This window comes from Anopheles maculipalpis, chromosome 2RL (assembly GCF_943734695.1).
Source record: "Anopheles maculipalpis chromosome 2RL, idAnoMacuDA_375_x, whole genome shotgun sequence".
NCBI classification, from domain to species: Eukaryota; Metazoa; Arthropoda; class Insecta; order Diptera; family Culicidae; genus Anopheles; species Anopheles maculipalpis.
Window position 1 is genome coordinate 27,785,850 of NC_064871.1, and position 14,044 is coordinate 27,799,893.

A 14,044-nucleotide genomic window follows, 5' to 3' on the forward strand; every position below is an offset into this window, starting at 1 on the left:
GTTTTATTTTATCCTTTTAGAACAAAACAACCATTCCGTTGATGAGAATATACATGAGCCGGACACCACCAAACGTCAGCCATGGCCATCTGACAAGGATCTCACCGAAACCGGACGGAAAGCATGTCGAGTGAGTGGTGTGGCTCTTCACTAAATTAACCATTTGCATTGTAAATGGGGTTGCTTCCTTTACACAGAAGCAATTCAAATCGCTGTAAGCCGCCAAAAATCAGCAACGCTTATGAGCGCAACGAAAACGCTGTGGGAAAGAAAAGGGGTGAGAAAAGGTTGGTGGCTCTCACTCCGGTTCCGGTTCCGCACTCTACGTTTGACCAAGTGTATGTAATTTCTTTCTGGTGCGTGCAATCGTACCGAGTATTCACAGCATCCAACAATACGGGAGACAAGACATAACATAATTCCATCACATGGCGAACCGTCCATTAATTCTGACTACCTCATATAACTTGCCGGACGCCCCCGACATGCGAATAATGTAGTACTGTTTGGTGCGTTCTTTACACAACATCCGGTTGATCGCCGTACTGGGCCGTTGCATAAATACAGTAGTGGCGCGACAAAACAAATCTGAAGTAGCTGCATGTTTTACCACCATGAATGTTGTGATGGCAATAAAGATACTCTGCTATTAATTTTTTTTTTTTTTTTTTTTTGTATGCAAAAGTCGCTATCGGTAGCCCATAATTGTCAGTGACTCCTCTGCAAAAAGGATTGTTCAAATATGGTTTCAGTACTCGTGACTATCGTTACTGGCTCATATTAGATTGTTCCCCACGAGCGATGCCAATTGCCTTTAGGTACGACGTGTTTTAATTGTTCAAGCATGGCTCGTCCGACGATTTAACTACTTCCGGGAGGAGTGTATGTGAGTGTTTTAGGATCCCGACTGCCTAAATGCGACACATATGTGAAGAGCGGGGTGAAATGCGTATTTATAAATAACACCATGTTATGCTATTCGCCTGCAGCACACACGTGTTTTGGAATTATCTTACAGTAGCAGTACAGTGAAAACTGCAGTAAAACCAGATGGAGTCACCGGTCACCAATCGAAAACAAACCCTTTCACGTGAGTGGCTTTTCCGGATCAACACAAAAAAAAAAAAAAAACATCGGACCGTATTGATTGCTGGATGCACGTTTTACGGGCGACACACAGCAGCATTTACTCCACCGATTCCTGTACTGGGTCAGCAAAAGACAAAAGCGCACCAACTCAACCGTGAATGCCATTACAGTCGGGCTGCAGGTTGCAATCTTGCCTGGCCGAGCCAACCCGACCAACCATCATCACATCTCAAAGGTTCGAAATGGCCATGCTGGTACGGGCGGCAAATGGTGTCACCTCAGCTACGCTCCATTGATGATGGAGGACTGATTGACTTTGGTGTTTGGTGCAGTGGACGGTCTCGTTCGGAAGCAGACACAGGTGTAATAACCTGAACCTGACGAGTGTGTGATGCATCGTGAAATGAGGAAGCTATGGCTGTGTCGATCAACACCGGGCACGCTTCATTTATCTATGTCAGCAGGCAATAGCAGGTTACGTAGGATGCAGCACAATCACTGGCCTTTTTTACGTGCTCATATGGAGCAAAAAGTGTACGTGAAGTTGCAGTAAAATAATGGGTGTACCTTCCAATCTCAATTCGTTCGCTCCGTACATACGACCATTTGCATAACAAAGGGTGATGTGCATGATGAAATGCAACCAACTATTTGCTGAAAGGCAAAATATATCTTAATGGCTATTGATTAAGAATAGATATCAATACATGGAAATAATATAAGATGCTATAATTAAAGAGACAAACAAATGTCCTTTTTATCATACTTGATAATAAATAAAAACTCTCTCGACCGAGGAAATGGTATTCTGATTATAAAATGGGCTCTCCTTTCGAAAGAACTTGAATCTGAAGGAATGTTTTTACTCCAATGTACGCATTACGGTTGTCAAATAGACACCCGATTTGGAATAACAGCATCACCATTTGTTCGTGACCTTGGGGTTCTCCTAGACGATAAGTTAACATTCAGTGATCACATCGATTACACTGTCAGCCGAGCTAACAAGGTTTTAGGAATGATCTGTACGATGTCTAAGGATGTTTGGGAACCACTTTGTCTCAAAGCTCTGTACTGCAGCTTGGTTCGACCTATTCTCGAATACGCAAGCATTGTTTGGTGCCCGACTAATCAGACTTGGAGCACTAGAGTTGAAAAAGTCCAGCGTAATTTTACGAGGTTAGCAATGAAACGCTTTAGGCAGATCGTCAAATATCCTTCCTTCGTACCCTGCATGTTGCAGGTTACTTTGCTTAATGTCGCTACACGATCGCCGTGCTTTCTCTCAAGCATCTTTTATAAGTGGTTTGCTAAGAAACGTTATTGACTCGCCTGCTCTCTTATCTAGAATTCATATGTACGCTCCATCTCGTGTGCTGCGGCAGCATAATTTTTTGTTTATCCCTTCGAGACGGACGATGTATGGTTCCAGTGATCCTCTACTTCAATGTTTTCAGGCGTTTAACAATGCTTCTCACCTATTTGATTTTCATCTTTCCCATCAGTCTTTCCAACGCCTCCTCCTACAATTCTTTGATTCGTTCTTTCCATCCGTGTAGTAGTTTTTTTTTCCTGTTTGTTGTTTCTGCAATGCCTAGTTTGACTGAAGCCTATCGATTGTCGTCCGTTTTAGCCTCTGTGTATTTAGTTTAGTTTAATTTTTAAATCATTTAGCAATTAAGTCACTTATATGTAGCCCTGGCGACAGATATTTCGTTTGAAATAAATAAATAAATAAATAAATAAATAAACAACATTTACAAGGCTAGGATCCATATTATGGATTGTAAAGTAAAGTAAAAACACGCTAATATTAATCACTAAAGCCAAAAAATACATTATTGCAATACATATCACGCCTCGTTTTCCAACATACACCTTCGCTGCTATCCGCTGGGGTAAGTTGTAGTATTAAGCTTCCTGACAATACTTCCATAATCTCAGCATAAGATATCACTATCGCAATAGCAACAGAAGAAACCACTGTACTGGACAGACCTAACGTTATCTTTACTAAAAGCGCTAGTGTGCAGAAGGCACTGGAAAAGGGCTCCATCAGAAACCCTCACATACAAGCGATGGCCTCCATCATGAAAGACAGTAAAATCTTTCTTAGCTGGTTACCAGCACACATTGCTATAACTGGTAATGAAGAAGCAGACCGTCTTGCAAACAGAGGTACAACAGAGTTGGCAAAACACATGGAATACATCACCTTTGAGCCATCTAAAAAAAAATCAAGCTGACAGTCGCACCCTGGACTGATCCTTCAAACCACAACGATCAAAGAGTGTTTTCTAGGCTAAGAATTGGTCATACACGTTTGATCCACACTCATCGACTGAAGAGGGAATCACCGCTGGAATGTCAATCCTGTGGCCTAGAGGTCACAGTACAGCACCTCCTAACGGAATGCCGTGGATACTCCCGAGAAGGGGAGAGCCAAGGACTAAGTAAGCACTTGGAGGTTGTGCTCTCCAACAATATCGAAGAGACGGAAACATTTATAAATTTTTGGAGGAACGTTAGACTGTCTAAAAGAAGAAGCGAATGAAAAAAAAAGCCTCGTGCAAAAAAATAAAAAACACCTTTAAATAAAAACAACAACATCCTTTGCTGCTTGGGTTGTTCCGCCTTAACAAAAACAAAAGTTTAGGCGGAAGGTGATTAGACACGGTTTCGATTGAAAGATTGTCTGTTAGATACCACTATAACATATAACAATAACCACTATTATAACCAAACAATAAAGGCATTCTAAAAGCATTCCTTCTAATTAGCATAATTATACACAAAATGTGTGTACGTTCTACGAATTATATGATACATTTAAGAGGGTTCGAATTAAAGGATATCCTTTTCAAGAATCGTTTCATTCTTCTTCTTCTTCTTGGCTTAGCGACCTCTAATGTCATGCCGGCCATCGAAATGGCTTTCTAGACTGACCGATATCATGTAGTTGGTTAGTCAGTCCTCACTACGGGGGACGGTCTGGATGGATTTGAACCCCGGTCCCGCCGTTTGAAGACCGGCTGCGCTGTCGCCTACTCGCCTACGCCCCACCGGCTCGGTCCGGATCGCAAGTGTAAAAAACTTTTACAATAAAAGCCTCAAACAAAAGAAACCTTTTCTGTTGATTATAATTTTGCCTTTAATACTTGAAATTGTAGAAGAATCATTACAACTTTCATTTTCAATTATGAAAATTTTTCATAAATTTCAATTATGACAAATTTGTACCAAAATCGTGTTAAAATCAACCGTAATAAAGCCCATGATGATTTAAAAAAAAAACATAACATGTGTTATGGAACTTTTCGCTGCAAATCAATTTGATCTCAAAATCTATTATGCGAGTTTCACAGGAAAAAAAACATGAAACTTACATGAAACAATTTGTTCTGGTCTGGTCTGGTTGTTCTCCAAACATAGAATTACCAAGAAAAGACAGACACAAAAATACTTGATAAATGAACAAAAGCACCGTTTGCCAAATACATTACTAAGAACCACGAAAATTTGAGCGAAAAGAAAATGGCAATCAAACGAAAAATATCGACAAATCGCTTACCCAATTAGTAAGTCTCTCGAACATTTACAAACAGATGAACACCTTTTGCCGATTGTTGCCACTACCTGATGGTGGGTTTTGTTGCTTCTTCGAACCAGCCCTTATATTTTGATTTTTCTTTTTATTTTACATTGTTCCAAGTTTTCTGCCTTGGATACACGTAAAGCGGTAACCGCAGGTAATCTGATGGTTCTTCGCGCCTTTAGAATTGCTCGCCCCAAACACGGAATGGAGCACTGTGTTTCCCATTTCAAATCGGTTGCGTCGAAGCACTGGGCGGCATATCCTGGGTTTCGATTCGTTCGTGTAGCCGCTGTATTTACTTTTCCCACTGCTAAACAAAGTAGTTCAAGTGGTGCTTCGGATTTATTTGCCATTCCCCCCATTTACCCCAAATAGAACCCCTTCACCGATTCGAATTCCATTGAACTGTGAGCCTTTTCAGCTGGTTCGAGAGGATAAACGAAGTTTTGAAGCAAACTTAATTTAGCGAAACGTGTGGGAAAAGCTGGTTGCCAGTCTGAGTTTCAGTTCGCACCGAAAGTAAGTCAAACATAAAGCACCGAACATAAAACAATCCAAATTCTGACTGCGACCGGGTGGTGTGTGTGTGTGAGCGTGAAATTGTGAATCATTCAAAATCGATCCGTTTTGTGGCGCCGTTTCAAAACGTTCGGCTGTCGTCGCGATTGTCACTTGCTCGGGAAAACGATCAAATCAAGAGGGACGAACACGCGTACAAGGAAAAAAAAGCACACACAACAAGAAATTCGAAAACTAAACTAAACTTAAACAAAACTGTTTCGTTTCGAGAGTTCTTGCATCTGTTTACCTTTCCAATTGATTTGCCGAGATGGAACGGATCAGCTCGCTCGACACAATGGACGCGCACAGCTGGAGATATTTTGCTGCAGGGTGAGATTTGAAGCAAGCGTACCCGATAGCGTGTTGTCATCATTCTGTCAACTGCCGCAAACCTACCGGAAAAGCTCGTTAACGATTTTTCCGAACAACTGTCCATCCACCCTCCGGTACAGGGCAGCGGCCCGATACCCGGGCAGCATGAAGTAATGGTTGTCAACGAGCAGTCCTTCGTCAAACCGGTTGTATTCTCACAGTGCAACAACGGCCAAGCAACGGTTGGTCTCAGTTTGTCGTTCGCAATGGTAGAAAATTAACAAACATTTCTTGTCCTGCTTTTCATTTCCACCGTTCTGCTTTTCCACAGTCCGAACGAGACGACCATCGGACGAACGCGAATCGAACTGTCACTAACCATCCACAACCCGCGCACAAAACCCCTTGCGGGGTAAACCACTGGGGCGGCGTACCGACACAGTTACCTGACAAAAGTGACATTCCACAAAATTACATCCACTCCATCGTCATCATCATCATCATTCACGCCATCAGAACGCCGTCACCAGTCATCATTGGTATCCTTCAGCGCTCAATGAGGAGTGAAAAATGGTGGGTGGACAACTTTCCAAAGGACGAAGGTGCCCGCCCTTCACAGATCCATTTTGATGATTTTGTATTTTTTTCCCCCCGCTTGACTCCCGGACCGGGCTCGATTGATAGGCAGCGGGCGCTTGTGCTTTGCCGACCCTTTGGAACCGGGAGTCGACCGATATGGTGCGCGAGATTGTGAGGAGATGGTAGAAAAACACTTTTCACCATCGAGACGGAAGTGTTCAAAATCAATGACTAGCATCGTCGCAGCGTGACACACCTGTCACCTTCATCATTTTTATCACCACTGATAGGTTACTCTTGACATTATTGTTATTATTGTGAACGAACCGTTCACCGTGCTGCTGGCACCGCTGGAGCATTGTGACCGTGTTCATGTTTGGGGGAAAAAACACTGCCAGCGGAAGTGGAATAATTAGAGGGCGGCGATGGTAGTAATGTTGGGGTTTTGTATGAGGGAAAGCGGGATGATTAAAGCGTAATTACGTCTAAACAGGAAAATTTGGGTTTCCCTCCCTCCGACGCCGAGAGTACTCGGCGGAGGCAATAAATGCGATTATCGATAGGCAGGCGACAGCACCGCGAATCATGTGGCTACCCAATTTTGGGTGTTGGGCGTCGTGTGGCTAATGTTCCATAAAAATACTCCTGATGAATGTTCGATAATTGCATTTTATCACTCATCAAAACGGCATTTTGTTTAATAGCACATCAAATCAGGTTAGTGGATACACAGTTTAGTATCATTTTCTTATTCGGCTCTGGATAATGGTTGATTCTTCAAATAGAAAAATTCTACGAAAAATTAAACCAACTCTCACTGTTAATGAAATTCATTACCAGTAGAACGATGTTGTCTAGTACCGCGCATAAGAAGACTGTTCCATCGAAGTCTACGTTATCACATCTTCTTTTCGATATTATCATCCTTTCCGAGATTGCAACGGTAAATTAACGCGCAAAACTTTTGCGATATTCAATACGTAGGGCGGAAACCGAAGCTATCAGCCGCTCGGTGGAGCACATTAATCTGGTTGATTCGATCAAAACTTTGCGAATAATTTTTAAAACGAAATTAAAAAAACATGGAACATTAAATTGACTCCTAGGAATCATACCGTTTTAGTGGTATATTCTTGATGATACCTGTGATGATGTTTTGTTGTCAGTGTTTGCAGCAATACCGCACTGATACGGGTATGGTCCGACACCTCCTGAAGGTTAATATAGGATAGGATAGGAGGGAGGGAGGGGGGGGGGGGAGTTATAGCCAGCGTCTGTTCTCTATGTTAGGAAAACAGACGCGGTTGGTTGTCCATTCTGTCCTGGCATCCGAACGGACATTAAGCAAGGATGCGCAGGCCACCCCTCACAGTTCAACAACAGGAAAGCACGAATCTTTACCGGTTTTTTCAATTTCTTGGCTTCGCGGATGACAATGATTTCGTTGGCAAGACGACAGCGAAGGTGTGTGAGGCGTACACCCGATCGAAACGTCAAGCAGCAAGAATTGAATTGATGATCAATGCGACGAAGACGAAATACCTGCTTGCCGGAGGCTCTGATCGTGACAGAGCCCGAGAGAGGGAAGCAGCGTGTTAGTCGACGGCGACAACCTCGAGGTGGTAGAGGAGTTCTGCTATCTTAGGACTGTCGTATCTTCCGATAACGATGTCAGCAGCGAAATCCGGAGACCCATTGTGCAGGGGAATCGTGCTTACTACGGCCTTCACCGTCTGATGAGATCCAGAAGCCTTCGAGACCGCACGATATGTGAGTTATATCACACACTGATTCGCCCGGTGGTCCTATATGGCCACGAGTCTTGGACCATCCGAGCGGAGGATGCAAACGCTCTTGGAGTGTTTGAGCGTCGCATCCTCCGGACCTTCTTTGGTCCGGAACCGGTGTGTTCGAGCCTGAAGTGTGGAGGAGAAGAATGAACCACGAGGTTGCTGAGCTATACAAAGAACTGGACATCCTGACGGTAGCAAAGACCGGCAGGATACGATGGCTGGGGCATGTTATGAGGATTCCGGACTCATGCCCCGCCAAGCAGGTATTCGAAGGGGAGCACAGTGAGCTCGTTGGATGGATCATATGAAGGGTGCCTACACGGATGGGAAGCTGCAGCCAGGGATCGAGTTTCCTGGAGATCTATTGTTGACCGGGCCATGTCACGACGACGCTGCTCTTTAAAAGAGCGTGCCAACATGATGATGATGAGGATGATCTTGATGATATCATCTTTTAGTCGCTATTAGGCTATCGAATCTTTGAATGATGAATTGTTAAAGAAATAAATAATGAGGGTGACTAAATACATCTGAACTTAAAAGCTTGAATACAACTAAATATTTTTGATTTTATTTATGCAAGTCCGTCATTAGTGTTCAAAGCGTGATAATAAACACCGAACGAAACGTCCAAATATCAGTTCCATCTCAGTAGCACAATATACACAGTTCAAAATCATACAATTATCAAAGCTATTATCAACACCATAAAGCGAGAAGATAATAAATTATTATTAAAATGCAACAGTTCTTCGCCACACGACTCTCCCGACTTTCGACTCCGTACTATCCATCAAACGCAGCATCAGGTGCACGCTTTTACCGTAATCGATAAACCTTGATGTAATCAAATCGAATCGCAACAACAGTGAGCCAGCTGAAGACTCCCGCTGAAGTAATCGAACACACTTAATCAGTGCAGTTGAATGGAAAAGGAAATGAAAAAATGTGCAGCCCATCAAACCATCGAACGCTGCCATAACAGTTTGAGCTTTGTATGAGGAAGGGGAGGGGGGGTGGAACCGGGGAAAACTTTATGGAACCATTTATGAAAGGCCGACACACACACACAGGAAAAAAAACCTCCAAGCTGTGAAGAACGCATTTCAACGTGCACGAGTGACGAAACAACGCATTACCAACGTTAGAAGGGGCGGGAGAGAGTAACGTTCGCCGAGTCAGTCGGTCAATCAATGCGACCGTCTGTCGGCCGGCCATTGATTGGAAACATTATCACTGGCCGTGTTCGTCCATCTCGGGAAAACTTCACCGTCTTCTCCCACGAGGCCACCATAAAGCACCAGAAAACTATAGACCCCGACGGTGGTAAAAGTGGAGCGATCGGTAATTTCATGATTGCTGCCATTTTTTATTTGATTGCACTTCATCATTGGTCGACTTTTTTTGTCTGAGCTTTTCACTTTCGATTATACAGTGCAAAGATATTCAGATGGTGCACAAAGTGATAGGACCAAGGCATCGAACATTTTGATGCTCTACAAAAGATTTCCCGCTATCCATAGGGAAACATTCTTTTGGAAATGAACAAAAAAAACGAGAATATTAAAAACCCTAAAACAAAACTACACGACTCTTTATGTAGAGCTTGCACCTTTGTCTACAATTAGTGCGGGATAAAGAGGCGAAAAAAGCTCGCTATCGGAAAGTTGCGAAATATGCTGTGCAACAGCTTTTATCGTCAAAAGGCCAGTTTGAATATTTAATCGCCAGCCGGCCTGGCAAAAGTGGTGACACCGGAAAGGATATCAAACGAGTTGCACCAAGTTTCAAAGGCAAAGGTGTGCAAAACAATAGGCTAAAAGCAGCGAAACACCAGAAGCAACAAAAGTACTCCAACCCGACCCCTCCCGGAACAAAAGCGGTTAGGCAAAAAAAAAAAAAGACGGGAGAGAGCATCATAAAGCAATGCTTACGAAAGATAAAATCTAGCGTTGCTAAATTGAAGCTAAACGAGGGATGTAGACCTAGGAGCGGTGTTGGAAGGGAAGCCATATATAGACTTCTACACCCGGCAACGAAAAAGGATAACAACTTCCGGACGGAAAGACCTCGACACTCGGGAAAATCTGCTTTTGTGCTGCGCACCACAAAAGGCCAAAAAAAATGCTCCGGATTGCTTCCGGAGCCCAGGACAAAAACAATAATAAAAAAAAAGGAAAATGCTTACCCGCACCGAGCGCGTTCGACCTCAGGAGATAACGATTTCGAAAACGATTGCTGCTGATCGTAGATTTATGCATTAATGAGACTGATAAAGTATGAATGAGAATGGAAGGAATTTTTTTTCTATCCAACTGCTAGATTTCCCTCGTTGACGCGACTTCCGCCTTGTCTACACGCGCATGATCCTGAATCGATCCGAACAGCGTTCAATAATAATTGCTGTTAGCATGGAAGTTGAGTACACTTTTATCCTTTTTCCTTTTCACTAGAAAAAGGAAGATGGGATGAAGCGTAGGCCTAAGATAGACATTGATAGTGCCAGTGGTTAAGCCATTGATGAGGCCCGATGATGTTGTTTCGCTTGAGTAAAACTTTTGCCCGATTAAACACAACGGTTGTGTTGTTCGTAAGCTTTCCACCACTTGACCACTACGATCCAAGGATATAATGCCAGAGGAAACTCTCACTCACGCAGAACACGCGTGGAAAGTGAGGATCTCCTCACTATTGCAACAAAGAACACATCCTAACCCCTAACGGGAACGGGACGCATCTTTTCCCTTTATACGCCCTGTTTTATTTCGCTCGGGTCAGTATCGGCGTGAGTATCACAGGAGACTTCTTCCGGTCTGGAATGTCGAGCATTATATATTCTTGGGCCCGAGTTTCTCGAGCAAAACTTGAGCAAAATTGATTGCCATTTATTCACGCTCCAGTTATCTGGCACGATGTTAATAAAAGGGGAAAAAACGAGACGAGCGAAGCGAAGGATGAAAGATAAGGAGCGTAGGTCTAAACCGAGGGTCATGGTGGCAAGTGAATGATTTAGTTGCTTTGGGAAGAGTTTTATCGGAAAGGTTTTTCCTACGCCCGCGTCTTTATCTATTCCGACAGGCAGGCTGTTTAAAACTTTTCTCGTTTATCGTGTAATATGACTTTTACCTCCGAGTCGAACCATTAAAGGCGATCAGGACGATTGTTTCGAAATGTGGTGATGGATAGCGTTGTGTTAAAGATTTTATCGCCTGATACTTTGCAACCTATCTTTTAGCGATTGAAGGTACGTTAAAGATCACATAAAAGTGAATTGTTACATTTAACCGCAAATCAATGTTCTTTTTGTTTTGAAGCTTATTTTTTATCATTTTTCTGTTATAAAGGAATATTTTGTTAAAATATCGTAACAAAATGGTTCCAATAGTAAAAGGAACCAAGTGTTAAAAAATCACACTACAGTTAAATAATACGTGTAAAAGCACGGCGATATGCAAAAGCACGAACTGTTAGCAATTTATTTCCCAGAAGTAAATCAATCTCCGAGAAAAAAACGAGCTCCAATGCCCATCATCCCACACTCTTTTTTCCGTTCGTTTTCATTGCATATACACCACCACACAGCGGCTAGTCGCAAACTCACAGTCTCGTATGCCACTATTAAAGATCGAAAGCTTTTAAATGAATATAAATTATGATGGAAACGGTTCCCTTGTTCCCGTAGTTCACGCTGATCGAGCTAGCTTCCGGGCGGGGTACAATTTTTGCTTCCATTTTTTTATTCATGGATAATTTTCGGCCAAAGTTCGATTTCCTTCAGCACCCATCTATTCGTGTGGGGGAGAGCTCTTCAGCGTCTTTGTAGGAGCTGAGATGGTATTTCGTGAACAAATCATAGATATTTATGAGTGTGTGAAGGCAGCAGACGATTTTTTTTTTTTACGCTTAACACTGTGAAGTTTAATCCGTATTTTGATCGATTGAAATTGTTGGAAGCATTATGTACCATAAATAATCCTAAAGAGTATGAATGTTTCCGACTCGATTGCAAGAAAGCAAGAGTTCCAATAAACATTGTAGCACTGAAGTTCAGATAAGAGATTTCATTTTCAGAAGAAGGTATGGCTGTCTTTTTATCAAATAAGGACTGAATGAGTCAACAGCAAAAACTATTAATCAAGCTAACATCATAGTTTAATTGAAAATCTTTTCATCATTTTGCCGTCATCTTTCATACACCGAACCAAATATAATAAGAAAATAGCATGAAACTGATAGAAAACTTGCATTCCTGCTTGCAGCCGCTTGAATACTCTTTTTCAAAAACTAAAGAAATGGGAAAAAACGAAGAGTCGGATCAAACAACCAACTCGTATCGAACTAATTGAATGAAAAAATGGGAATTTCTTCTTTCGTATTTACCGTCTCGACACACATAACAACATTTTGACCTACGGTATCGTCCCATTCGAACGAGAAATTATACTGAGAAGAGAAGGACCAGAAACAGTGTACCAGACTTCCCTATGGACGTCTTGCGTCATTTCCAAGCGTTCCTTTGCGAGGAAAAATCAAAACAGCATCCTAAAAACCCAGCACAACAACATTCGGGGACCGAAGCACCGTACCATAAAGTAACATAAAATAGATAAAGAGTCGAGCGAACCGAATGGTCCGAATGCCCGAAAGGGAAAATTAATAGTCGAAGGTGGACCACCGTATGCCTGCCACGGCACAAACAAACCGGTCCGGTGAAGGCATAAAATTGAATCGAAACTACGAAGAGCACGATAAAGTAAAATACAACCAACGTGCACACCATATACTGGATGATGTACTCACCCGGACGAATTGAGACTTTTTCTCGTTTCCTTGCCACGCTCGAGGGCTCCGCCCGTAGTACTGCTACCATTGCTGCTTGAGATGATCAATTCCGATTGCTTTACCGTTGCCGCCGCGCCCGGGCCACCACCAACGCTGCCCGCCGAACCGTTTGAAGGATCATTTCCGGTTCGAATTAACGCACCGACGCCGTTCGACTGCTGATGTGGCCGATGCTGGTGGTCGGACGAGGTGGACGATGCCGAGGATAGCTGGTGCTGATGGAGGTGTTGCTGCTGCTGGTGATGCACGTGTAGATGAAGTTGGTTGTTGGCGCTATTTTTTAGATTGTTTTGATGAAGTTTGCTTTTTACATGCTGCGGCTGATGCTGCTCGTCACCAACATTGCTCGGATGGTGCGCATAGTGCTGACTGCCAATATTGTTATTGTTGTTGATATGGTTTTGTGTACTCACGACACCGTTCGGGATGATGGGGCCGGCATTATTGTTGCCGTTGGGGCTTGTGGGTGACGTCGGTACGCCATGCTTCCCATTCGTAACAGTGCCGTTCGCACCGATATGATTGTTGTTGAGCTGATTTAGCTTTTGCTGCTGGCGAAGTAGCTGCTGCTGGGACTGCGGAGCCTGCGTTAATGGTAGCGTTTGATGTTGTTGCTGCTGTTGGACATCTTTCTTCTGTTGTTGTTGTTGTTGCTGCTGCTGCTGATCGGATCGTTGCAGGATGAACTGCACATCACTTGAGTATTCGCCCCATTTCATAAGGATCTTGAGCGGGTTCTCATGTGGTGCCAGCAGACGCTCGTTATTGCGCCATCGTTCGATAAGCGTGAAGCGTCCCGTTTTGCCGGTGGCGTGTGCCAATGCAAACACGACATCCTGGGGAAAAATACAAGAATATAAATACCGTATAAGTGATGTGACATCCGTAAATAATTATTTTTAACATAAACTTGGTGATAACCGAGTAAGCCCGGGATAAGGCAAAGAATGAGGAGGAAATGCCTTATCAATATGATTATTAAATTTACTCAACACAAGCGGTGTTGACAATACGGCACTGGACCGTCATAATTAATTATTAATAAATAAATAAATGAATAAACTTGGTGGTTACATATCATTTACCAGTCCTTAATTACATATAAAGAGTTTCAAGAGGAAGTAAAATTGAAACAAAGGGGTTGCTCGTTCAATACTTCTCATAGATTAAATAAAAGACGAGCATAGAAGTAAAAGATGAGCATAAAAAAGATGCATATTGAGTGGTAATTTTAAAGTAAATTGAAATCCATTTAAGAATTCAATTTATTTAG

The 14,044-nt window shown here is 42.8% G+C and overlaps 3 protein-coding genes across 4 annotated transcripts in view; 1 reads left to right on the forward strand and 2 right to left on the reverse strand.

The window, feature by feature from the left end:
- Window positions 1-14,044, reverse strand: part of LOC126565883 (uncharacterized) — a 482,940-nt gene that overhangs the window by 234,490 nt on the left and 234,406 nt on the right. The window lies entirely within an intron of this gene.
- Window positions 1-14,044, forward strand: part of LOC126559640 (laminin subunit beta-1) — a 379,704-nt gene that overhangs the window by 217,794 nt on the left and 147,866 nt on the right. The window lies entirely within an intron of this gene.
- LOC126556935 (myotubularin-related protein DDB_G0290005) overlaps window positions 1-14,044 on the reverse strand; it is a 43,613-nt gene that overhangs the window by 27,459 nt on the left and 2,110 nt on the right. For both annotated transcript variants that reach the window (XM_050212500.1, XM_050212499.1), the window contains exon 2: window positions 12,730-13,607. In XM_050212500.1, coding sequence (XP_050068457.1) covers window positions 12,730-13,607 — 878 coding nt within the window. The remainder of the gene's footprint in view (window positions 1-12,729; window positions 13,608-14,044) is intronic.